This window comes from Salvelinus namaycush, chromosome 17 (assembly GCF_016432855.1).
Source record: "Salvelinus namaycush isolate Seneca chromosome 17, SaNama_1.0, whole genome shotgun sequence".
NCBI lineage: Eukaryota > Metazoa > Chordata > Actinopteri > Salmoniformes > Salmonidae > Salvelinus > Salvelinus namaycush.
The window spans coordinates 16,692,001-16,719,593 of NC_052323.1; the positions used below are offsets into that span (position 1 = coordinate 16,692,001).

The window sequence follows — 27,593 nt, forward strand, 5'->3', positions numbered from 1 at the left end:
CTACAGTCCTGTCTTTTGTCCCCTCAGTGGCCTGCATTCTAAGAATAGTACTATATGGTGAATGTGAGGTGCGTATGACTTGACATGCTCAATGTGCTGGACGCCAGTCCTGCATGGTCCCCCAGTGATGTCCTGCAGTAGAGAGGCAATGTGGATGGCTGTGTCCTTTGTCCAGGCACCCCAAACTTCTCTGTCACTCCCCTTAGGAGACACCTCTTCTTGGTCTCCTCCAGAAATGTCCACTCTCTCCATGACAGGAACAGAGGAAGTGTCACAGTCTGTAATATGATGTGATGTGGTAACATTCTGGTGAATATGCAACATGCCACCGGTCCTTTTCCTCAGTAGTCGACAGGCAACAGGCCAGCCATCCGCAGAGCTGGGTATAAGACCCAAATTCACCCGGTCAGCCAGGTTACACAATGGGAGCTGGAAAAACACCCAAAACGATTATTCTCAGATCAGAAATCAACCAGTTTATGTGATCTCCAGTATAAAGATGTTGTTCCTTACTTGCCGGTTGTCTCTGTTGTGGTCGGTGCAGTGATGCCACACTCCATTTAATTCCCAAGTTTCTCTGCAGGGCTTCCACGGCATCTGGGTTCCACTCACAAGCATGAACATGGCTGGCCCCCGCATGCACCAAGAATGGGATAGTGAAGTAGCCAATACCTAATAAAGAATAACAATATAAGGAATAACAATATAATCCTATAGTGCTAAATTATGCATAGATTATGAATCTTTTCTGTAGTTCATGGACAATATACACAGATGCAAGATGTATTTTCTTACCTGCTTATAAATCCACCACAGTCTCCCCACTGCAGTTGAATGAGGCGACCCTGAGCTTCTCTGTGATGTTACCAGCAGAGAACATGCACACCTGGTCACATCAAACTCATCCCTCAAAGAAAGTTGTAAAACATGACAAAACAATTGGACAAGGAGTACGTAACATACAACTATTCCCTTGAGACTACAAAGAAACACTTCTGGTACCATTTTTTTAAAGAATACTGGTACTAATGTCATTGAAAGGGTTAAAGGAGTCATTACCTGATATTGTTGTCTACATGTGTCACCCAGCTGTCCTCTCCAACTAGCATGGTCACTACAGGAGTTCTGAATCCATCCTTGGAGATTCAAGCTATCTTTGCCAAATGTTCTGCACCCAGTGCTTGGGCCACTGCTGGCCACAAATCTGGACCTGTAACAGATGCATTGGAATAAACACACACACTAAACCGACACAGAACATAAAATGAGGCCTGTATCAATATAATCTACAGATGATAACATATTGTATGCTATACTATAGCTGTTTTCTTCCATACTGGCTGAGAAAACCAAGTCTCCGTGGCGCTGGCAACTGTGATGCATATCGTCTCTCAGATCCTCAGTCCATCTCTCACCATGGGATTCTAGTAGGTCCTATAAGACATTCACCAGCTTGTCACTGCTTGAGATCCTCCTCTCTCTCTTTGACAGCAGAGGAGCCTGTTGCATAGAGAAAAGCAGAACAATTACAGCAAATTGTTAGATTTCAATCCAAAAAGTCAATGAAGCTAGAGATCAGTAGATGATTAAGACTATGCATATGGGTTGTTCCATTTGATTTTAATCACTTTTTTAAATCACACCCCTTTTCATTTGAACAAAACTTAAGTGGAAGTGGTCAGAAAGTGACTTTTTGAACCTGAATCCCAACACATTCAGGAGATAAAGGTGCCCAAAGTTGACCCATTTTGCATACAACACCATACAACGAGAAATCCATGTCTGCATCACTGGAAAAGATAAAACGGTTGAGTTGAATTTAATTTTTTTTTAAATAAAACTTGTAATTTAACCTTTAAGGTCAAACTCAGATTTGTTTTCATTTTCCGCATATCTTGTAACTTAGACCCTATTTTACATCTGAGGTGTTTGTCTTGTGACCGCCATCGGTTAAGACACAACATACATATTATATATAAGATAAGAAAGAGTATGGAAAGTTTGTTGAAATCAAAAGGGGTGTGGTCAAAAAGTGCTTAACACCAAAATGGAACCACCCATACATATTGGACATTGTCAGAAAGGTAGTAAGTGGTGTGTTTACAGATATATTCAATCGCTCCCTATCCCAGTCTGCTGTCCCAACATGCGTCAAGATGGCCACCATTGTTCCTGTACCCAAGAAGGCAAAGGTAACTGAACTACAGTTGAAGTCTGAAGTTTAGATACACCTTAGCCAAATACATTTAAACTCTGTTTTTCACAATTCCTGACATTTAATCCTAGTAAAAATTCCCTGTCTTAGGTCAGTTAGGATCACCACTTTATTTTAAGAATGTGAAATGTCAGAATAATAGAAGAAAGATTTATTTCAGCTTGTATTTCGTTCATTCTTACATACACTCAATTAGTAATTGGTAGCATTGCATTTCATTTGATTAACTTGGGTCAAATGTTTCGGGTAGCCTTTCACCAGCTTCCCACAATAAGTTGGGTGAATTTTGTCCCATTCCTCCTGACAGAGCTGATGCAACTGAGTTAGGTTTGTAGGCCTCCTTGCTCACACACGCTTTTTCAGTTCTGCCCACAAATGTTCTATAGGATTGAGGTCAAGGCTTTGTGATGGCCACTCCAATACCTTGACTTTGTCCTTAAGCCATTTTGCCACAATTTTGGAAGTATGCTTGTGGTCATTGCCCGTTTGCAACCAAGCTTTAACTTCCTGACTGATGTCTGAGATGTTGCTTCAATATATCCGCATAATTTTCCTCCCTCATGATGCCATCTATTTTGTGAAGTGCACCAGTCCCTCTTGCAGCAAAGAACCCCCACAACATGATGGCCAAACAGTTCTATTTGTGTTTCTTCAGACCAGAGGACATTTCTCCAAAAAGTACGATCTTTGTCTCCATGTGCAGTTGCAAACCGTAGTCTGGCTTTTTTATGGCGGTTTTGGAGCAGTGGCTTCTTCCTTGCTGAGCGGCCTATCAGGATATGTCGATATAGGACTCGTTTTACTGTGGATATAGATACTGTTGTACCGGTTTCTTCCAGCATCTTCACAAGGTCCTTCGCTGTTGTTCTGGGATTGATTTGCACTTTTCGCACTGAAGTACGTTCATCTCTAGGAGACAGAACGCATCTCCTTCCTGAGTGGTATGACAGCTGCGTGGTCCCATGGTGTTAATACTTGCATACTATTGTTTGTACAGATGAACGTGGTACCATCAGGCGTTTGGAAATTGCTCCCAAGGATGAACCAGACTTGTGGAGGTCTACAATTTGTTTTCTGAGGTCTTGGCTGATTTCTTTTGATTTTCCCATGATGTCAAGCAAAGAGGCACTGAGTTTGAAGGTAGGCCTTGAAATGCATCCACAGATACCCCTCCAATTGACTCAAATTATGTCAATTAGCCTATCAGAAGCTTCTAAAGCCATGACATAATTTTCTGGAATTTTCCAAGCTGTTTAAAGGCACAGTCAACTCAGTGAAATAATCTGTCTGTAAACAATTGTTTGAAAAATTACTTGTGTCATGCACAAAGTATATGTCCTAACCGACTTGCCAAAACTATAGTTTGTTAACAGGAAATTTGTGGAGTGGTTGAAAAAATTAATTTTAATGACTCCAACCTAAGTGTGTGTAAACTTCCGACTTCAACTGTAAATGACTACCGCCCCGTAGCACTCACTTCTGTCATCATGAAGTGCTTTGAGAGACTAGTCAAGGATCATATCACCTCCACCTTACTGGCCACCCTAGACCCACTTCAGTTTGCATACCGCCCTAACAGGTCCACAGACGATGCAATCGCCATCACACTGCCCGATCCCATCTGGATAAGAGGAATACCTATGTAAGAATGCTGTTCACTAACTACAGCTCAGTATTCAACACCATAGTACCCTCCAAGCTCATCATCAAGCTGGAGGCCCTGGGTCTCAACCCCACCCTGTGCAATTGGGTCCAGGACTTTCTGACATGCTGCCAGCAGGTGGTGAAGGTAGGAAACAACATCTCCACCTCGCTGACCCTCAACACTGGGGCCCCACAAGGGTGCGTGCTCAGCCCCCTCCTGTACTCCCTGTTCACCCACGACTGCATGGCCATGCACGCCTCCAACTCAATCATCAAGTTTGCAGACGACACAACAGTAGTGGGCTTGATTACCAACAACGACGAGACAGCCTACAAGGAGGAGGTGAGGGCACTCGGAGTGTGGTGTCAGAAAAATAACCTCTCACCCAACGTCAACAAAACATAGGAGATGATCGTGGACTTCAGGAAACAGCAAAGGGAGCACCCCCCTATCTACATCGAAGGGACAGCAGTGGAGAAAGTGGAAAGTTTTAAGTTCCTCAGCGTACACATCAATGACAAACTTAAATGGTCCACCCACAGACAGTGTGGTGAAGAAGGCGCAACAGCAGGAGGCTGAAGAAATTTGGCTTGTCACCCAAAACCCTGACTAACCTCTACAGATCCACATCCTGTTGAGAGAGCATCCTGTCAGGCTGTATCATAGCCTGGTATGGCAACTGCTCTGCCCTCTACCGTAAGGGTGGGGGTGGTGCGGTCTGCACAACGCATCACCGGGGGCAAACTACCTGCCCTCCATAACACCTATAGCACCCGATGTCACAGGAAGGCAAAAAAGATCAAAGACAACAAACACTGGAGCCACTGTCTGTTCACACCGCTACCATCCAAAAGGCAGGTCAGTACAGGCATATCAAAGCCTTGACCGAGAGACTGAAGAATAGCTTCTATCTCAAGGCCATCAGACTGCTAAACAGCAATCACTTAACTCAGAGGCTGCTGCCTACATAGAGACCCAATCACTGGCCACTATAACAAATGGATCACTAGTCACTTTAAACAATGCCACTTTAATAATGTTTACATATCTTACATTACTCATAGTATATAATACAGTATATGCATATGATATCTAGTTGCACCTTTCATATGCCGCTCGGTCATCGCTTATCCATATTCATCGCTTATCCATATATTTAAATGTACATATTCTCATTCACCCCATTTAGATTTGTGTGTATTAGGTAGTCGTTGGGGAATTGTTAGATTACTTGTTAGATATTTCTGCACTGTTTGAACCAGAAGCACAAGCATTTCACTACACTCGCATTAACATCTGCTAACCATGTGTATGTGACCAACATAATTTGATTTGATTACTCCGCTCAAAATCTGAGAGTAAAGTAATATGTCGGAAACAAAATGTCACGACAATCCGGATAGAAACAGCGAATTTGTCAGTAAACTTTCCAAATGTAGACAAAAAAAATATTCTAGACAAGGTGGGATATTTTTTGTCGGTAAAATTACGTATGCGAGAAATGGCGGTGGAAAGCCTTTATGCACGACTATTTATATAATAACAATAATATCGACGTAAACTTGAGTTACCAATGATATGTTGTGCTGTCCTTCCAGGAGCTCAGGAAAGCACGCAGTTTATTAGGCTACAGATTAAATATGTTGTGATGAACTTCACAGGATGGTGACCAGTGATGAGCTTGATGCATCTTTTCAATAAATATCGAGTGTCTTATTCTGGTGACATTATGATCGACGCTTGGCTGCCGTTTGACAAATAAAACGTATATTTATTCTGCGCCCAATACGTGTGTGGTTTAGACCCAGTGGAGAATATAGCAAACCCGTACAGGCTCCAAGATCTGGTATATTTCAACATCTCAATCAAAAAAGCTAAACTCACCTTTGACCCTATCATCACACAAATGCTTACAGTATGGCGTTCAATGGGGAACAATTGCAAATATATTATTAATCACCCCCATATTATTTATTTAATGTATTTTTAATCCCAGCCCCTGCCTCCGCAGGAGGCCTTTTGGTAGGCGTCATTGTAAATAAGAATTAGTTTTTAACTGACTTGCCTAGTTAAATAAAGGTTCAATAAAAAAAAATATGCCATTGTTTAATAATGACAGTATCATTTTGGGTGGCAAGCCTATATGTTTTTCAGCTTGGAGTGAGGGGGGAATTCTTACTCTCTCTGACATTGTGGACAGTTGAAACCTACATGCGTTCCAAGACATGAAAAAGCAATACCATCTGCCTGGTTTTAATTTTTATTTTATTTGCAGCTTCGTTCTGCTCTAAGTGCTTATGGAGTACATTGGAGATCTGATCATCTCATCCACAAAATAATAATGGCAAGGGTAAGGGCAATCTCCAAATTATATATATCAATCAGATGTATTTATAAAGCCATTTTTACATCAGCCGATGTCACAAAGTGCTATACAGAAACACAGCCTAAAACCCCAAACAGCAAGCAATGCAGATGTGGAAGCACGGTGGCTAGGAAAAACTCCCTAGAAAGGCAGGAACCTAGGAAGAAACCTAAAGAGTAACCAGGCTCTGAGGGGAGGCCAGTCCTCTTCTGGCTGTGCCGGGTGGAGATTATAACAGTACATGACCAAGATGTTCAAACGTTCATAGATGACCAGCAGGGTCAAATAATAATAATCACAGTGGCTGTAGAGGGTGCAACGGTCAGCACCTCAGGAGTAAATGTTCAGTTGGCTTTTCATAGCCGATCATTCAGAGTTAGAGACAGCAGGTGCGGTAGAGAGAGAGAGAGAGAGAGTCGAAAACAGCAGGTTCGGGACAAGGTAGCGCGTCCTGTTCACCGGACGCTCTACCTTGTCTCGAACATGCTGTTTTCGACTGGTATATATTCCTATTCCTACTCAAACCAACATATTACCAATCTATTAAAAATGGAACCAAGATATACCAGCAGTAGATATTAACTGGAGTACTGTCTGGTCCAACATCATATTCTCATCAGGAACCCAAATGACTCACTACAATTTTGCCCACATGAGTTATGCGACTCCTCAACAACTTTTCCAGATGAACATAAACTCAACCCCTGTCTGTATGCTCTGCCCCCAGGGTACTCCTGGCACATTTGTGTGACTAAACTGCACACTTTAGAGTGGCCTTTTATTGTCTCAAGCGCAAGGTGCACCTGTGTAATAATCATGCTGTTTAATCAGCATGTTGTTATGCCACAGCCTGTCAGATGGATGGATTATCTTGGCAAAGAAGAAATGCTCACTAACAGGGATGTAAACACAATTGCACACAATTTGAGAGAAATAAGCTTTTTGTGCATATGAGGGGGGGGGGGTAAATGTCTCTTGGTTTGTGTTTTGTTTGTTTGTCAAACAAAAAAATTATAACTTGATCACAAAAACAACTAAAAATCTTGCTCTTTTGTCCATAATAATTTCATCATGTAAGCTACAACTGCACTGTATACTGAAAAAAAACATCAGTAGAGTTGAAACTGCAATGGAAACCCATTAAACTTCTATTTTTATTTGCTACATGGGAATTTAACCGCAACAATTATTGTTATGTACACTACGTCACCAAGCAAAGCCTTTTTCCGCAATGAATGTCAGTTTCATGCAAACCCCTCTGGTGGGAGAATATATTGTTTTTATGCAGATTTTTGAATATTTGCATGAAAATCTGTCACCAAGTGGATGGAAACCTAGACACTGTTACCTAGCTAATGAGAGACTGTCGAATTTGGTCAAACAAAAAAAAGCTTTCTAATTTGCTACGTGAGGCTTATTTGATTGAATAGAAGTTTTGTAATGGTTAGGTTGTTACAAATGCACAGACATAAGTGGACGCACGTGGCATTTTGGCAACTTACCTGAAAATGACTTGATATTGGAGTTTTGCCTGTTGTCATAGAGATAGAGATCTCATCATGGATATCCAATAAGACGTTTCAGCATGGACATTGTCATCAAGGGCTTCCACCATTTTAAAGTAGTCAACTGGGTGGGGATTCTTATGAATTGGGAGCAATCAGCCAATGAAGAAGAAAATGTACTACTTTAAAATGGAGACAGCCTCAATGGCTCTGCCCATGCTGTGACAGACACTATAATTGTACAGATACAAAGATGAGTCCTCTCTCTCTATCTATCTATCTATCTATATATATATATATGGCTATCCTCCCACCTGCCTTCCATCTTTGAGGACATGTACTTCCATTGTTAGAGCGGTCACTCTAATACAGGGATGGGAAACTTTGATGTGTGTGCGGGCCACAAAAAACGAAACTCATCATGAGGGGCCGCAGTGGCTCGTGGGTCTGCGTACCACTAACATGGGCTAATTGAGTGACTGCTGATGCGCAACCAAATTTTGAAATTACACCTTGTATATTCTATTATTCTAACTCTCAATAGTAAGTTGATACTCAACTGAGTCCCTAAAAAAATAACACACTTTTATTTTTTGGTCCGCTGTCCTACAAAAGGGGGCCAAATGCCCAGTTGCCCATCCCTGCTTTAATATCTTGTCAATATAATAGACAATCTTTGACATTGTGTATCCTCCTCATAGCTGCCATTACCTGGATCCTCACAGTTTCCCATGTGCTGCCAGTGGTACACTCTGTTTTGGAAACTTTGGAGATCAAGCTGGGGTAGGCCGAATGGTATGATTGGCAGGGTCACTGTCCCAGCAGAGTGTTTTTGCATGCAGAACCTAAGGTTCAGAACACCTTGTGCCTGCAAATGTTTCCTTTGTAAAGGTCATTACAAAGGAAATACATAGTTAGCAACAGAAGAGGCAGAAAAACAAGCCATCCGGTCAAGACATGCAAATAGAAAGTAGGCTAGCTAGCTAGCTTCCAGAAATTGGGAATAGCTAGCTTCCAGAAATTGGGAATAGCTAGGTAGCTAACTGCACTGTTGTGCATGACGTTGTAGCACCCTCGGAGATGGTCAGTGGTGGAAAAAGTACCCAATTGTCATACTTGAGTAAAAGTTAAGATACCTTAATAGAAAATGACTCAAGTAAAAGTGAGTCACCCAGTAAAATACTACTTGAGTAAGTCTAAAAGTATTTGGTTTTAAATAAACTTAAGTATCAAAAGTAAATGTAATCATTTTAAATTCTTTATATAAAGCAAACCATACCGCATCATTATCTAGTTTTTTAAATTTACAGATAGCCAGGGGCACACTCCAACACTCAGACATCATTACAAATGAAGCAGGTGTGTTTAGTGAGTCCGCCAGATCAGAGGTAGTAGGGATGACCAGGGATGTTCTCCTAATAAGTGGGTGGGTGAATTGGACCATTTTCTGTCCTGTTAAGCATTCAACATGTAATAAGTACTTTTTGGGTGTCAGGGAAAATGTATGGAGTAAAAAGTACATAATTTTCTTTATGAATGTAGTGAAGTAAAAGTAAAAGTTGTCAAAAATATAAATAGTAAAGTACAGATACCCCAAAAAACTACTTAAGTAGTACTTTAAAGTATTTTTACTTAAGTACTTTACACCACTGGAGATGGTGTACCACCCATTTCTCCCCAGAGATATCACAAAACATGAAAATAACGATGCAGGAGCAAGTTGAATATGGTGACTGTTTTCCTTAGCTCGTTCCAGCTTGTGGTGACCATTTTTGGAGTGTCAAACGTTAACGAAAAAGAAGGAACCGGAAGTGGTGGAAAAACGTCACTCTTCTGCTCTTTCTAGCGTTCAACATGGCGCCCAAGGTAGACTAACTGGACACGTTAGCCAGCTACAACATGAGCTAAAGAGCTGTTGCCAGTTTTACCTTTTTATCGTTTGGAATTAGTGTTTACGTTTGATTAGCTAGCTAGTATGCAGGAACGTAACCCGTGTAAATAACTTACTCAACCGACAGATAAGGTGAAATAATGGAAACTCAAGGAATAGAACAGATGTTTGACTTCCAGCGGTAAGAACAAGATGTGTTGTTGTCAAGACAAGTATGTAACGTTAGCTAACTAGCAGCTAGCTAAATTAGCTTATCAGTACTCCCATAGCAAACATGTTCCATAGTCTTGGCTGATCATAATCGGCTCTGGCTAGTAGCTAGCCAGGTCACAGTCTTATTGCCTTCCATTTAGCTTGTTAGGTAGCAAAATTACCCCAAAATATATCAGTATTGTTATGAACGACGTTAGCTAACTAGTTAGCTGGTATCTTGATTAGTATCAATAAGTAACATTAGTTTGCTAGCTAGTAGCCATCTAAGCAACATGATTCAGCTGTTATTCTTAACACGTTTAGCCAATTGACGTCAGCTGTTTTATATTCTTGCTCATTTTTAATCTGTCCGGTTGGACTCGGAATATTCTGCCTGACCATGACCACACTGAAAATCTGTGTCTTAAACAGGTTGCCAAACGATGGACTGGTCCTGTTGCTGGTATTGCTTTACTCTCCAGTTGGCCTGTGTTTGATGTTACTACGAATCTTCGTAGGTGCACATGTGTTTTTGGTGAGCTGTGCACTCCCAGACAGTCTTGCTAGAAGGTAAGGGTAGTTTTGCATTATTGACTAGCAGTTGTACGTTGACTCAGCAATATAACGTCATCATACACCTTGGGCTGACTTCCTGCTTATAATAAAACCAACATCTGACTAGACTGCAACAATTGGCTTCTCCCAATATGGGAAGAAGAGTGCAAATTTGGAGTAGTCAATTGTGGGAAGTCTTGGCAGATTTGGAATAGTTTTTTAAAATGCAACCTTTATTTAACTAGGCAAGTCAGTTAAGAAACAATCTTATTTACAATGATGGCCTACCGGGGAACAGTGGGTTAACTGCCTTATTCGGGGGCAGAACGACAGATGTCAACTCGGGGATTCGATCCAGCAACCTTTCAGTTACTGGTCCAACGCTCTAACCACTAGGCTACCTGCCGCGCTAGAGTTCATGTAGTATTTCTCAGTTTCAAAACATATTCTCCTGGTTCGTGCTTACAGAATCTAACTCAAAGCTTTCTTCCTGTTCCAGATTCATTGTGAGAGTAATGTCCTCAGTCCTTGGTATGCACGTGAGACAGAACAGCCCACGTTTCAGAGACAAAAGCACAAAACTGTACATTTGCAATCACGTGACCCAGTTTGACCACAACATTGTCAATCTTCTGACCTCGTGCAATACAGTGAGTATTTTGGTTGATGAAGTGAAGCTATTTATAGTGTTGCATTTTGAGCTCCTGGAGTTGTGCTTGCCCAACTGAACAAAGATCTCTTTGTCTAGAGATGCAGCTGCATTGACTCAACCGTTGGCCATCAACCAGTGTTTATTTATTTTGACCATGTCATGTGACCTGTCTGCTCCTCTGCTCAGCCCATGCTGGAGGACTCTGCTGGCTTCGTGTGTTGGGCCAGAGGTTTCATGGAGCTGGGTGCCGTATCGGGCCAGGATGAGATGGAGTCCCTCAGGAGATACTGCTCCTCTCCAGGAACTCTGCCCCTGCTCCTCTTCCCTGAGGAGGACACAACCAATGGGCGCTCTGGCCTGCTCAAGTTCAGGTGAGCCACAATACACTGCATTTTTCCTGTCCTCAAGAGTATTGAGTTCTGTCTGTCACTATTTGTTTTTGAAGTTGGTTTCTTCAAACCAAGAGTATCACTGCCCCACATGCTGCTTAAAGCATCGTGTGCATATCAGTGCTTTCTATGGGGTTTATCCTATGCATAAGACAAAGTTTTTTGTATTTGATTATATCTGCTCTCTTTGTATAGGGGAGAGTGGGGTAAGTTGAGCCTAAGGGTTAGTTGAGCCACCCTTTGCTTCTAGGAAACCATACACAAAATGAATAATGTGACCAAAATATTTAGGACGAGGTCATCATTTCATTGAGTCTGTGAAGGAAGAAGCCACATGGGGAAAGTGGTAAGCAAGTTTGGTCCAAAAAACAGATTTTCATAAAGTCCAATTAATTTAAGTTATAGGTTTCATGATGCTTGTGTTTAAGTGATTGATGTTAACTGTTAACCGTTAATTCAGGGTTTTCCAAACCTGGTCCTCTGGACCCCAAGCGGTGCACATTTTGGCTTTTGCCCTAACACTACACAGCTGATTCAAATAATCAACTAATCATCAAGCTTTGATGTGAATCAGCTGTGTAGTGTTAGGGCAAACAACTAAACATGAACCCCATGGGGTCCCAAAGATCAAGTTTGGGAAACACTGTGTTAATTGGTTAGCCGCCGAAAATACATTTGACCGGTCATGCTTATCGGTCTATAGGTTCATTTGCATTATTTAGTGGAATTAAATCGGCGTGTGTATTTTCATTGGTGGAATTAAATCGGCGTGTGTGTGTTTTCGTTAGTCGTCATGTATGTTATTTATCACACGCGTACAGAGCCTAGTTTGAAGAGCGGAATAGCCTACCATCTGTCAGACAGCACAAGAGTAGCTCCTCATAAAGCCTGTAGACTACTGGAGTGAAACGTGCTTTTGGAAGCCCAGTCATTGTGCAACAAATAACTATTCTAAATACAATCGCATGTTAACTGTTTTGATGGTCACGATTTAAAGAGCTATTTTTATTTCTCAATCTCAACTCGTAATTAAAGCACGTCTCCCGTTTGCCATTCGAGTGCAAAGGCTATAGTCAACAGTAGGCAGGCTATCAGCGTGTCACCCACCACTTTGTATTGTGAGCTTGAGGCAGTACAGGTTATTGTGAGCTTGAGGCAGTACAGGTTATTGTGAGCTTGAGGCAGTACAGGTTATTGTGAGCTTGAGGCAGTACAGGTTATTGTGAGCTTGAGGCAGTACAGGTTATTGTGAGCTTGAGGCAGTACAGGTTATTGTGAGCTTGAGGCAGTACAGGTTATTGTGAGCTTGAGGCAGTACAGGTTATTGTGAGCTTGAGGCAGTACAGGTTATTGTGAGCTTGAGGCAGTACAATTGTTTAAAACGTTTTACTGAACGTTTTACTTTACTGTAAATGAGGTATGTCTTACGTTGCTTCAAATTAGCCTAGTGAAAATCCAACCGTAGAAACGTGGTGGCAATTATTTAATAGAATTCCTCATGCCATTAACCAGCATTTCTCTCCTGTTGGTTTTCATATCAACTTTCCTTCATTCTCCGGAACCAAAAAAACAGTCCTAGTCATATTAGCAACTCATCCCAGTTGTTGCTATTAGATTCCCCCTCTTTGTAAATTTGTGGCCAAGATTTTAATCTCTGTCACATGGAACCACTCGCATTAGGTGCGCTCTTAATGAACATGTTAACTTCTTGTATGCATACATAATAATTTCTGTTGGTTACGCAATTTTACTGTTTTTAGGAATTTTTATTTACTGTTATTTGGCCGGTTAATGAGGGTCGGATAGTCGGCAGCAAAATTGACAGATATGCACCCCTAATCTAAAGCAAAGTAGATCGTTTTAAGATTGATTTATACATCAGTTGGGGTCTCTACTAGCATTCAAACTCTAGGCGGCATTCAGCATTCTGCCTTCTCCCTACAGTTCTCAGCGGTTAGCTTCGCCCACGACTGGCTCATGTAAACTACAATCCCCACGCTGTGTTTTAACGTTTAGAAATGTCAATAATCATTGCTTGCGATACGGCTTTCTAAACATATGACCCTTATCTTTGTAGATAAACTGTAGTAGTTTTGACCTGCTCCATACAGCTATGGGTTCCTCCATCAGACAACTACACTTCCACTACACTTCCAGAGTTATGCTTACACACAGGCTTTTGGAGCACGCTAGATAGCTAATTAACACAGGTGGTCTCCTCTGTTTTCCGTAAACAAGCACTGTAACATGGACATATGGCCTTGCGGGAACACTAACCCTATAAAGGTGTGTATCAGTTTGTACCTTTTTGTTTTTAGAAAATTAGTTCTAGCTTATATGAAAGACATGGTCCTTATGCTTCTTAAACCGTACCACAATGTTAATGTTCAGACCGAGCGCCGGAGCTCTTAACAAAAATCCCCTGTGCAGAAGTCGCCTTCGTCCAATTACCTTTATGTGTTATGTAATGGAACTGAGAGTCATCATCAAGGCATAGGGTCTCTATAAGCTACAATATGAGGTCCTAAACCTAGCATGAAAGTACATCCTTGTACCTTTTTGTGGGCTAATATAGTCAACATTTTTGCCTTGGGGTACGGTGAGCCAATGGCTACCATACCCCATTAAAAATGATGATTACATTTTGTAAGTTATATGCATAATATTTTTGAAATGTGTCATGCATATGAACTCAAGATATTGTATTTTTATTGTTACAGAGCAGACATCATCATGCCCCGTGTATACAAATGTAAAACAAGCAGGAGTCTAGCCCCCCTTGAGGTTCTTGAGAGAGCAGCCAAGGAAGTGAGAGACGGGAAGAAGTCCATTCAAGCAGCAGCAAAGGATGAACAAATAGACTGAATTGACAGTAAAGGGATGCATTGACAAAAAATAAAACAAACATGTACCTGTGTGAAAGAGAGGCTATGACAGAGTAGCACAGGAACACAAGGTCTTATCTGATGACATGGAGTCTGAGCTTGCTAAACATATCAAGAATCTTGCGGATCAGTTTCATGGTCTTAGTAGCTTCAAATGCAAAGAACTAGCCTACAAATTGGCACATCAAACAACATACCTGTCCCAGACAACTGGTCAAGAACTGGAAGGATAAGTGATATTGAACAGAGAGCTCTATATCTGAATGTAGGCATACATTTATGATATACAATATACCACACCCCCATTCCATGAATTCAACTTTGACCAACCAGCACCATCACCCATTGTCACAGGACACAATCACCCACTTACCCCAAGGTGGCTCAACATACCCTGTCCCTATGCTCAGCTTACCCCACACCAGGGGTAAGTTGCGCCAAGAGAATAACTTTTTTAAACTTATGTTTACATTAATTCTGATTATTTCCAGGGAAACAACATCTTGAAATATTTGTAGATATCTTTGTTACAAAGAATACTAAATTTCCCTTGACATAGTGATGCTGAATGTTAAAAAAAATATGTATATATATATATATATATATATATATATATATACACTACTAACCCCACTCTCGCCATCACAAATACATTTTTATAGTTTTCACCAGTAGGACAGAGAACTATTGCTATTAGCAACTTAAATGGTTAGTGATTTATTAGCAGGTGGTTAGAGGAGAATCTGTCCTGAGCAGAATGCCAACACTGCTATAGGCTGCCCCTGTACTGCCCGTGTATTACTGGTGCTAAGAGCTACTGAGCAAATCAACCTGTTTTCTCTCCCTCAGCTCCTGGCCTTTCTCCTTGACTGATTCCATTCAGCCTGTGGCCTTGCAAGTGAAGAGACCATTTCTAGCTCTGGTAATACGATCAAAACTAAACTGCCTCTTTGTCATATTTTAAAAGAAATTATGTGGCATATTTAGCAATATACATTTGGTGAAAGTTTTTGTTTAAAGAGTTGGGCTTTCAAGGGACGACAACTGTTGTTTATTCAGTCTTGTTGAGTAGACTCGTAATATATGGTAGATGAGTGGGTGTGCATTTAAATGGGAGGAGCAAGTTCCACACTAAACATGACATTTTTATAGAAATTCTAAGAAACTGTGACATTATTTCCGAGACACCACTCATATATTAGAGTTGATCAAGCCATCATTTCGTCCAACAGTCCATAGGAAGACCTGTAAAATTGTTTTGCACACCGCTGGTAGACTAAATATGTTTTTGTGCACTTGATTTGTCACTGTCAGTCTTAACATATTTCTGTCAGACACATGCAGAGGATTTCCTGTAATGAAAGCGCTAATGTAGTTTGTTCCTCTTTCTCCAGAGCACGCCAGACTCCTTCTGGCTGACAGAACTGTTGTGGACCTTTTTCGTCCCGTGTACAGTGTACCATGTAAGGTACTAAATAATTACTACCTATTACTACTTGTCATTGTCCGGGTTCTGGTTGGACCTTGTAATAGTATAGAATTGATATTTGACAACTTTTGTTTGTCCTTAAAGTCCACTCCATTACTCATTGGGAAATTCCCTTCGAATTTGCAGTGGTTTGTCCTAGATATGTGACGCTCTTGCCATTTCAGAGTTAATGTTTAGTCAGCGTCAGCAGAACAGTTCCTAGTGAAAGTCTAAACACTTTACATTTTGCTGCCTTAAAATGAAATCTTAAGGGATTACATTGTTTTTTCCCCCTACAGATCTAAACATCCTACTCCAAATTTCCCAAATGAAATAATAAAAAAAATTGGATATGTCTTCACCCCCCCAGAGTTAATACTTGGTGGAAACACCTTTGACAGCCTTTATAGCTGTGAATCATATTCAATAAGATTCTACCAACTTTGCACAACCCTTAGGTCAACATACAGTACAGTTTTTGAATGACTACCTCATCTCTGTACCCACACACATACAATTATCTGTAAGGTCCCTCAGACAAACGGTGAATTTCAAACACGGATTCAACCACAAACACCAAGGTGTGCCTCGCAAAGAAGGGCACCTATTGGTAGATGGGTATAAAAAAAATAGCTTTCGTCAATAAGAATTCAACCCCTTTGTTATAGCAAGCCTACATAAGTTCACGAGTAAAACTGTGCATAACAAGTCACATAAGTTGCATGGACTCATTCTGTGTGCAATAAATGTGCTTAACATGATTTTTGAATGAGCACCTCATCTCTGTACCCTACACATACAATTATCTGTAAGGTCCCTCAGTCAAGAAGTGAATTTCAAACACAAATTCGACCACAAAGATCAGGGAGGCCTCGCTAAGAAGAGCATGTATTGGTAGATGGGTAAAAATGAAAAAGCACACATTGAATATCCCTTTGACCATTGTGAAGTTATTAATTACACTTCGGATGGTGTATTTAAATAAAGATACTTTTTTTTTTTTTTTAACTAGGCAAGTCAGTTAAGAACAAATTATTATTGATCTGTACACCCAGTCACCACAAAGATACAGGCGTCCTTCTGAACTCAGTTTCCGGAGACGAAGGAAACCCTTCAGGAAGGCTGATGGTAACTAAACAGTTACACACTTTAATGGCTTTGATAGGAGAACTGAGGATGGATCAACAACATTGTAGTTACTCTACAATACTAGCCTAAATGACAGAGTGAAAAGAAGGAAGCCTGTACAGAATAAAAATATTCCAAAACATCCATCCTCTTTGCAACAAGGCACTAAACTAATTTTGCCTTAAAATGTGGCAAAGCAAGTAACTTTCTGTCCGGAATTCAAAGTGTTATGTTTGGGGAAAATCCAATAAAAAAAGTACCACTCTCCATATTTAAGCATAACGGTACAGTAGATGCATCATGTTATGGGTATGCTTGTAATCGTAATGGACTAGGTAGTTTTTCAGGTTAAAAAAAAGAAACGGAATGGAGCTAAGCACAGGCTAAATCCTAGATGAAAACCTACTTCAGTCTGCTTTCCACCAGACACTGGGATATTAATTTACCTTTCCGCAGGACAATAACCTAAAACACAACTCCAAATCTACACTGGAGTTGCTTACCAAGAAGACGGTGACTGTTCCTGAGTGGCCGGGTTAGTTTTGACTTAAATCACCTTGAAAAGCTATGGCAAGACCTGAAAATGGTTGTCCAGCAATGATCAATAACCAATTTGACAGAAATAATAATAATGTGCCAATATTGTACAATCTAGGTGTGCAAAGATCTTAGAGACTTACCCAGAAAGACTCACAGCTGTAATCGCTGCCAAAGGTGACTCTAACATGTATTGACTCAGGTGTGTGAATTCCTGTATTTAATTTTCAATAAATGTGCTAACATTTCTAAAAACATATGTTTTCACTGTCATGGGGTATTGTGTGTAGATGGTTGAGAGAAAAAATTTAATATATCCATTTTGAATTCAGGCTGTAACACAACAAAATGTGGAATAAGTCAAGAGGTATGAAAACTTTGGTCAAAATGTCTCGAGCTCCGTTTGGTTGGGAGTCATTGATAGAAAGCAATTTTCAAACCTTGTCTCTGATTTGCATGCACATTTAAGTCAGGACTGAGACTTGACCACTCAGGAACACTCAACATCTCTTGAAGCCATTCTGGTGCGTCTTTGGCATTAACGTGTAATTGTCCCACTGAAAAATAAAACTGCTTTGCTCCTGGGTATGCTCCTTTTCATATTTATTTTGATCCTGACAAACTCCCCGGTCCCTAAATGGCCAATTTATTTGCCGTGTTGTATTGCAGTATTACTTAATGGCTGTGTTGCAAACAGAATGGATGATTTGGAGTGGATTTTTTTAAAGGCCACTAATGTGGGGTGAATGCAATCTTCTGTATTTTAAAGTATTGGCAGCATCATGTTATGGGTACGCTTGTCACCGGCAGGGACTGGGGAGTTTGTCAGGATCAAAATAAATATGAAAGTGACAAAGGCCAAATTAAAAGTTAAAGGAAACCCTGTCGTAGTCTTCTGAAAACGTAACCCTGGTATAGACCAATATGTGTTCAGTGATCCTGAATGGTCCATTCTCAGTCCTGACTGAAATCTGCTTGAAAGTCAGAGACAAGGTTAGAATATTACTGTCCATCAATGATTCCCAACCTTATTTACTTAGCTTGAGCAATTTTGACAAAAACAATGGCTTTACGTTGCCCAAAGGTGGTGCAAGGTTGGTAGAATCTGATTCAAAATTATTCAGAGCTGTAATGGCTGCCAAAGGTGCTTCCACCAAGTATTAACTCTGGAGCGGGTGAAGATGAACGCAATCAATACATTTTTTATTAATTAGGAACATTTTCTATAAAAAAAATTTCACTTTGAAAATGTGGAGTAGGCTGTGTAGATCGGTAGGAAAGAAATCCAATTAACTCTTATTTAATTTTAAGTCAGCAAAATGTGAAGACTGCAAGCGGTATGTAGACTTTCACTAGCGACTGTGTTGTCATAACTTTTCAACCAGCTTGATTAGAGGTAGAAGCAAGTTTACATCAAGAGGCAAGTTTTTAAGTTCATCACTGCTCACAAAGCTTGTAGAGATCCTGTTTCGTTTACTTTCACAGATGGCTCCCCCCTGTGTCGAGGCAAGATGAAGAATCCCTTCAAGAGTTTGCCAACAAAATCCAAGGGGTATAAAACCTTACACACTTGTTCTACAACGCCTTCTGTTCCCTAATGCCCACATTGTCTCAAACAAAACCAGTATGTATCTTATTGAAGGATGGTGCATATTGCAAGTTATCACATTGACTGCCGTAAAGCACTCAATTCCAGGCTCTGAGCTTGTGATATTACAAAATTCTCAATGATATGGAACACTTAAGCGAGTGGTTATTCGATTGTCCTCTGATTGGTCTTTGCGCCGTCCATTTTCAGCTCCTAGCCACCGAGCTCGGCGTGGTCTCAACACAGATTACCAAAGCAGACAAAGCCGAGCACGTGAAAAGGAAACGGCACGTTGCACCGCACACCACCGCCTCAAGTAAGAGAGACCTGGAGAAACCTTCCCTGACAAAGCCCCTCTTACAGCATGGTCTTGGTGCAAGTTATGCTAACTTGGTGGTTGGGACCGTCAGTGATGGTGTGTATTTGCTGCTGTCTGTGTCCAGATTTGGGTGCCAGACCACGTCCTCTGGGCTTCATGGTCCGCAGCTCTGGGGTGGAGGAGCTAAGGATCAGCAGGATGGCCCAGCAGGTGAAGGAGGTTCTGCCTGACATCCCCCTCGGCGTCATCACCAGAGACCTGGGTACGCCAATCCTTCATTTCCGCTTTGCATTTCCAGTGCAGTGACAGAGAATTTGAAATGGTGACGAGCAGTGCACCAATTCAAGTCGCATGTGCATTTCATTGAAATGGAGTGGTAATACTTGACTTGAAACCAGTGCTATAACACGTTATGACAAGGTCAACCTGTTTAAAATATGATCATAACACTATCATGACGCATATTTAGACCTGTTGTGACATATATTGTTATTTTCTGGCTGGTTATGACACCTAAATCAGAGTGTAAATACCCACAAAACCAACCACTAGTTATTTTATGGCTGGTTATTACGCCTACATTTTAGTATTTTTATTTAACCTTTAACTAGGCAAGTCAGTACATAAGTGTGTAAAAACCTACAGAAGGCAAAACATTCCATTACACCATAGCCTACTTATCAACATTATGTTTACGTTATATTCTTTAAAAAATTGTTTAACCATATTAAATGATCATTGTAAATGCACACGTTGATGTCAGACATGCGCCTACCCCAATGCTCTGTTGCTGATGACTGGGACGAATACAGAAGCAGATTTCAGGAGCAGGACAAGACATCCTCTTTTGACTGATGACTGATATAAGGGCATGTACGTGATAGGCCTATCTGGCTTATATAGTTATGATGGTCATAATGCTTCTTGAGTGTCAAAGTGTGTTTTCTACAAGTTATTTAAAATCTAATGAAAAAACATGACTGTAAATAGTTAATTACAAAGGATTTAAGAAACAAACTTTCAACCGAATGCTTTATTTAAATTAACATTCTTATGTAGGTGTCATAACAAGCCATAAAATAGTGCAATATATGTCACAGCCGGTATAAATATATGGGTTATGACAGTGTTATGACCATATTGACAGGTTGTCAGCTGTTATGACATGGTTATTACTGTCGTAATATGTTATGACACTGGGTTTCAAGTAAAGTGTTACCAATGGAGTTTGCATTAGGATCAATGGGAGAAAAAGGCACAGTAGCATGCAGCGTTTCCCAAACCTTTTCCCTTACCCTTTTTACAGTGCAAACCAACTGCGTGGACACCACTATCACTAACCTGCTGGAGAGCACTGAGGAGTTTCCATTGGAGGCCACAGGCGGAGCCACATCTGCACCAGGCCCATCCTGGAGGTCCCTCTCCTTTTCAGCTGCACCTGCTCCCACCATTAAGGTCTGCCAATCATCTAAATGATGTCTTAAGTCTACTGGTAGTCTACACTAAGTGTACAAAACATTAGGAACACCTGCTCTTTCCATGACATAGACTGAACAGGTGTAGATGAAAGGGAGGAGACAGATTAAAGAAGGATTTTTAAGCCTTGAGACAATTGAGATGTGGATTGTGTATGTGTGCCATTTAGAGGGTGAATGGGCAAGACAAAATGTTTAAGTGCATTTAAATGGGGTATGGTAGTAGGTGCCAGGCGCACCGGTTTGAGTGTGTCAAGAACTGCAGCACTCCTGGGTTTTTCACGCTCAACAGTTTCCCATGTGTATCAAGAATGGTCCACCACCCAAAGGACATCCAGCCAACTTGACACAACTGTAGGAAGCATTGGAGTCAACATGGGCCAGCATCCCTGTGGAACGCATTCAACACCAAGTAGAGTCCATGCCCTGATGAATTGAGGCTGTTCTGAGGACAAAAGGGGTTGCAACTCAATATTGGGAAGGTGTTCCTAATGTTTTTGTACATTCAGTGTATATTACCTTGCCAGCAAAGTAATTGAGGTACCATCTTGCTACACTATTCAATTTATCAGGAGCTTGCTGTATAGTCAGATTTTGTTGATTTTTGACCCATAGCCTGCTGCCAAGTCTTTTGGGAAATCGCCAGTAGACCGACACATGTCCCTACAAGAGAGGAAGGAGGCCTTGTATGAGTTTGCAAGAAGGTGAGATCAAAGCTGCAATTCAGTCTTGGATTGATTTTAATTTCACCCACCCATAGAATTGACACATTTGGCCCTACATTTTACACTCGTCGTTGTTGTCCACCTGTCAACTCTGTTAGTTGTTCCGCCTTCCTTTCCTCTAGACGCTACATAGAGAAGCATGGACTGGAGCAGGACGACAACCTCTGAACAAGATCTGATCGCTGGGAAATGTGTTAGGAATGATGGTTGTTAAAATCAAATAATTGTACAGACAATAATTGTACAGGAGTGTATGGAGAGTTGAACAGAGGGTTTTTGTTGAGCCACACATACCGGAGGAAAACCTTCTGAAGACTTCAATGGATTTTTTTTATTTTATATTTGCTTGCATGGAAATCATGCATGTGTATTTTTAATTCTTTCTCCCAGCAAAAATATTATTTTGATAACAATTTGTATTAAGACCCAGTGACCATAAAACATCTCATTATTTTTTATAATGGCAGAGGTTATGATGAAACAAAGTCCATCTTGCTCTGCTTTCAGAGAAGCCACATCAGCTCTTAGGTTCATTATAATTCGACAGTACTTGTTTCTGCAGTATGAACCTTCTAAAGTTAATAAAGTTCATAATTTATAAATGCAAGAGATTGTCTTGGCTAGAATCACAATTCCACTATTCCTCTTTGGATTTACCCTGGCATGACTCAATTAGTGCTAAGCAGCATTAAGTCATAAAATCAAATTCTACGAGAGAGTAAATACATGTGTATAACTGTTGGGGATTGTCAAGTCAGAAACCCAACTTTAACAAACTATCTGTTAAGCAACTGCTTGCAAAGCTTAGGGTAAGGTTTAGAATAAGGGTTAAGATTAGAGCTAGAGTAAAGTGAATAGTTGAAATGTTACTCATAGTCTGTAGAGCATCTACAAATAAAGGGTTGCTTACAAATGTTTAATAGTCAGATAACAATATGAGATAATGAGAATGAGGAGTTATACTTGTGTAGGCGTATCCTACTGCTCCTGCCCTGAGGCCCAGGGTTTTGTGGTGCAGGGAGTGTATCATTAGCGTCTATACAGCAGGATCATAGGCCCGAGACCCCCTTCAGCTGTTCTGATTCGCTCTTCTACAGTTATTTGGGAAGTAGGCCACAAACACAATACGTCACCGACAGACATCTGCTCCGTTATGGGTCTGGCACCGCGGCAGTATCATGTCGTGTATGTACAGTACCAGTCAAAAGTTTGGACACACCTACTCATTCAAGGGATTTTCTTTCTTTTTTCTGTGTTGTAGAATAATTGTGAAGATGTCAAAACTATGAAATAACACATATGGACCCATGTGGTAACCAAAAAAGTGTTAAACAAATCCAAATATATTTGAGATTTAAAGTAGTCACCCTTTGCCTTGATAACAGCTTTGCACACTCTTGGCATTCTACTCAACCAGCTTCTTGAGGTAGTCACCTGGAATGCATTTCAATTAACAGGTGTTCCTTGTTCATGTGTGGAATTTCTTTCCTTAATGCATTTGAGCCAATCAATTGTGTTGTGACAAGGTAGGGGTGGGAAACAGAAGATAGCCCTATTTGGTAAAAGACCAAGTCTATATTATGGCAAGAACAGCTCAAATAAGCAAAGAGAAACGACAGTCCATTACACATGAAGGTCAGTCAATGCGGATAATGTCAGTAACTTTGAAAGTGCAGTTGCAAAAACCATCAAGCGCTATGATGAAACTGCCTCTCATGAGGACCGCCACAGGAAAGGAAGACCCAGAGTTACCTCTGCTGCAGAGGAGAAGTTCATTAGAGTTACCAGCCTCAGAAATTGCAGCCCAAATTAATGCTTCACACAGTTCAAGTAACACACATCTCAAAATCAACTGTTCAGAGGAGACTGCGTGAATCAGGCTTTCATGGTCGAATTGCTGCAAAGAAACCACTACTAAAGTACACCAATAAGAAGAAAAGATTTGTTTGAGCCAAGAAACACAAGCAATGCACATTAGACCGGTGGAAATCTGTCCTTTGGTCTGATGAATCCAAATTTGAGAGTTTAATTCCAACTGCCGTGTCATTGTGAGACTCGGAGTAGGTGAACGGAGGATCTCCACATGTGTAGTTCCCACCGTAAAGAATGGAGGAGGAGGTGTGGGGCTGGTGACACTCAGCACACTTAACCAGCATGGCTACCACAGCATTCTGCAGAGATACACCATCCCATCTGGTTTGCACTTAGTGGGACTATAATTTATTTTTCAACAGGACAATGACCCAACACACCTCCAGGCTGTGTAAAGGCTATTTGACCAAGAAGGAGAGTGATGGAGTGCTGCATCAGATGACCTGGCCTCCACGATCACCTGACCTCAACCCAATTGAGATGGTTTGCGATGAGTTGGACCGCAAAGTGAAAGAAAAGCAGCCAACAAGTCCTCAGCATATGTTGGAACTCTTCAAGACGGTTGGAAAAGCATTCCAGGCGAAGCTGGTTGAGAGAATGCCAGGAGTGTGCAAAGCTGTCAAGGCAAAGAGTGGCAAATTTCATGAATATAAAATATATTTTGTTTAACATTTTTTAATGTGTTATTTCATAGTTTTGATGTCTTCACTATTGTTCTATGTAGACAATAGTCAAAATAAAGAAAACCCCTTGAATGAGTAGGTGTCCAATTTTTTCACTGGTACTGTATGTATCTCATAATCAAGGTAGAGGGAAGGGAGGATTTCATGATACAAATAAAAGTGTTATTCAAGTAGGTCTATCTGAGATTTCAGCCTGACAATGGTTAGGTTAATGTTGCAGACTTTAAAAAATAACTGATATGATGTGGAAACTTTTAACGTGAACAATGACAAGTGATTTATAACTTATAAATTAGAAGACTGTCTTGATGATTGCATGTAAAGACTTCAGCAAGAGTCCAAAAATTTAAAATAACCTTAACTCGTTCCCTGCGTTATGCCTCCACGAAAATTGACCAAATCAAAGGTGAAATTATATAAATATGGCTATTGATTATTTCTCCCTTATTAGTGGAGATATGTTTCGTGATGCAAAAATTCAGATTGAAGGAATTGAATGCTACAAACTTGAACGAATGAATTATGTCGAGATGACATGCTAGACTTTTAATAATATGCTAAACCTAATGCGATTTACAATCTGGAGGCCGAGATGTAGGCTACTATAGCCAGTATTTTCATTCCCACTTCATTCTTTATGGTCCTATAATATTCATCCTATTACAACACGTGATATCGTAGCGTTTCTGATCAGAATTCCACCAATCACGTCGCTTACAACGCGGGTACTGCGACCAAATGGACCAATAGGATTGCTATAAATTGACTCGATTTTGGAGCATGACCAAACAAATGTACTCTGGAGCAACAGTTTGACGATTGTAGCCGCTCAAAGAAAGAACTCCTTGAAACTAGACTAAGTTTACTCTACTAACAAAATGAGGGAGATTGTTCATTTACAAGCTGGGCAGTGCGGTAATCAAATTGGCGCTAAGGTTTGTACACTTTAGGCTTTAAAATCCATGATTTTTGATTAGGTTTAGAAGTTAAAAAATAAAATCTACGACCACGTTTTATTGTATTTAATTATATTTGAGATTGTGCCCGAGAAAATAACTTTTGGGCAATTTTAAAATGTTATGTCTTGGATTGAAAACGATGTGGCCCCGTTGTGCTTGGTTGGATCAATTATTGTTTGGCGGAAAATATCACATCCCCTTGATTTATTATTTTCCTTCCCGTTTGTTCCAACAAGTTCAATGATTTTGAAGAGGCATCAACTTGTTAACGGGGCAAACCTTCAGATGATCGACGCAATGAGTCTTCAAGGGTGTTGGCCGCCCCGCGTTGAATCAGCGCGCGCAGTTGTAATATGGCTCGTTGTCTTGTTCAGCGGATGCGCCAAAACCTGCTCGCGCTCACTGCAACTATTATAGTTTTAGTTTACATATGCATATTTGTCTGTTCTAATACATCGAGCACTATTTCCCCTTTTATTTGTCCATTTAACAAAGGACAACGCAAAAATTCGACCATTGTAAAATGGTGCCAACTTTGGAAACCATTTTGTTTTTAGATGTAGTACTTGAAGGAAGCTACAAAGCCGATTACTCTTGTTTTTTTTATTCAAAAATGTGTTCTTTATTTAATTCGATTGTAAACATCTTAACTGAATTGTCAATACATTTTCAGACTTCAAAATGCATGATTTGTCTTTTAGTTCTGGGAGGTGATCAGTGACGAGCATGGCATTGACCCCACTGGAAGTTACAATGGGGACAGTGATCTTCAGCTGGAAAGGATTAATGTGTACTACAATGAAGCTTCAGGTGAGTTAGGTTGTGTTATGTCATGATCCACATTTGGTCTTTTAAGCTGGCTTTCGTCCAACTCTGGCTACACAACTGATATCCTAGTTACTATTATAAGTGTGGTAGAATGGGTTTTGAAAGGATGTTAATTTATTTTAAGTGCTCTTGTGTTGTCATTTCAGGTGGAAAGTATGTGCCACGTGCAGTACTTGTGGACTTGGAGCCAGGGACCATGGACTCTGTGAGATCTGGACCATTTGGTCAGATCTTCAGGCCTGACAACTTTGTCTTTGGTAAGAAACTGCCTTGGCAGTTTGACTATATTAACTTGGAAGTTGTCTGTGCCTGGATTTGTTGCATGTTACTACAGTACAGCTTAATTACCTGACTACAGTCACTAGAGACAACCTGTTGGCATTGGTTACGTAAAACAAAGGGTTTCCGTGTCGCTTAATTTGCTTTGTCATCCCTGACTTTAGTGTTTGCACAATCAATCACCAGGGCCCAGTTTTTCCATAACATCTCATTATCTTTGCATTGATGTCCTACTTTTGTCCATTCCAGGTCAGAGTGGTGCTGGTAACAACTGGGCCAAGGGTCACTACACCGAGGGTGCAGAGCTAGTTGACTCTGTCTTGGATGTTGTGAGGAAGGAAGCTGAGAGCTGTGACTGCCTCCAGGGCTTCCAGCTCACCCACTCCCTGGGAGGTGGAACTGGCTCTGGCATGGGCACCCTGCTTATCAGCAAGATCCGTGAAGAATATCCCGACCGCATCATGAACACTTTCAGTGTGGTGCCCTCCCCTAAAGTGTCAGACACTGTGGTGGAGCCCTATAACGCCACCCTCTCAGTCCACCAGCTGGTAGAGAACACAGACGAGACCTACTGCATCGACAACGAGGCGCTCTACGACATCTGCTTCCGTACCCTTAAACTCACCACACCCACCTACGGAGACCTCAACCACCTGGTGTCTGCCACCATGAGTGGGGTCACCACCTGTCTCCGCTTCCCCGGCCAGCTCAACGCTGACCTGCGCAAACTGGCAGTCAACATGGTGCCTTTCCCCCGTCTCCACTTCTTCATGCCCGGCTTTGCACCTCTCACCAGCAGGGGAAGCCAGCAGTACAGAGCCCTGACAGTTCCAGAGCTCACTCAGCAAATGTTTGACTCTAAGAACATGATGGCAGCCTGTGATCCCCGCCACGGACGCTATCTCACCGTGGCCGCAGTCTTCCGCGGGCGCATGTCCATGAAAGAGGTGGATGAGCAGATGCTGAACGTCCAGAACAAGAACAGCAGCTACTTCGTTGAATGGATCCCCAACAACGTCAAGACTGCAGTCTGTGACATTCCTCCCCGTGGCCTCAAGATGGCTGCCACCTTCATCGGCAACAGCACTGCCATCCAGGAGCTGTTCAAGCGCATCTCTGAGCAGTTCACAGCTATGTTCCGCCGTAAAGCTTTCCTCCATTGGTACACCGGAGAGGGCATGGATGAGATGGAGTTCACAGAGGCAGAGAGCAACATGAATGATCTGGTGTCTGAGTACCAGCAGTACCAAGATGCCACTGCAGAGGAGGAGGGAGAGTTTGAAGAGGAGGGCGAAGAGGATTTGGCTTAAATAGTTTTTTCCTTTTAAAACATCTGAGTAGTTTCTTCACATTTCCTGTCTCTGGCAACCTTCAGCTGTACCTTTTTTATTGTTTGTTTGTTCATTTGGTTCACTTGCAATAAAAGTAGATAAACCTA

The 27,593-nt window shown here is 41.2% G+C and overlaps 2 protein-coding genes and 1 pseudogene across 2 annotated transcripts; 2 read left to right on the forward strand and 1 right to left on the reverse strand.

Moving 5' to 3' along the window:
- Positions 1–9,014, reverse strand: LOC120061968 (annotated as a pseudogene).
- Positions 9,015–9,553: 539 nt separating this feature from the next.
- Positions 9,554–22,141, forward strand: LOC120062365 (lipid droplet-regulating VLDL assembly factor AUP1-like). The gene is made up of 12 exons (XM_039012286.1): positions 9,554–9,802; positions 10,246–10,383; positions 10,868–11,018; positions 11,207–11,391; positions 15,144–15,216; positions 15,689–15,762; positions 18,913–18,979; positions 19,226–19,331; positions 19,459–19,596; positions 20,641–20,789; positions 21,425–21,513; positions 21,657–22,141. The coding sequence occupies exons 1-12, from the start codon at positions 9,762–9,764 to the stop codon at positions 21,700–21,702; spliced, it is 1,257 nt and encodes a 418-aa protein (XP_038868214.1). The 5' UTR covers positions 9,554–9,761; the 3' UTR covers positions 21,703–22,141.
- A 2,364-nt stretch (positions 22,142–24,505) lies between these two features.
- On the forward strand, positions 24,506–27,593 carry LOC120062364 (tubulin beta-4B chain-like). The gene is made up of 4 exons (XM_039012285.1): positions 24,506–25,024; positions 25,750–25,858; positions 26,023–26,133; positions 26,405–27,593. The coding sequence occupies exons 1-4, from the start codon at positions 24,968–24,970 to the stop codon at positions 27,463–27,465; spliced, it is 1,338 nt and encodes a 445-aa protein (XP_038868213.1). The 5' UTR covers positions 24,506–24,967; the 3' UTR covers positions 27,466–27,593.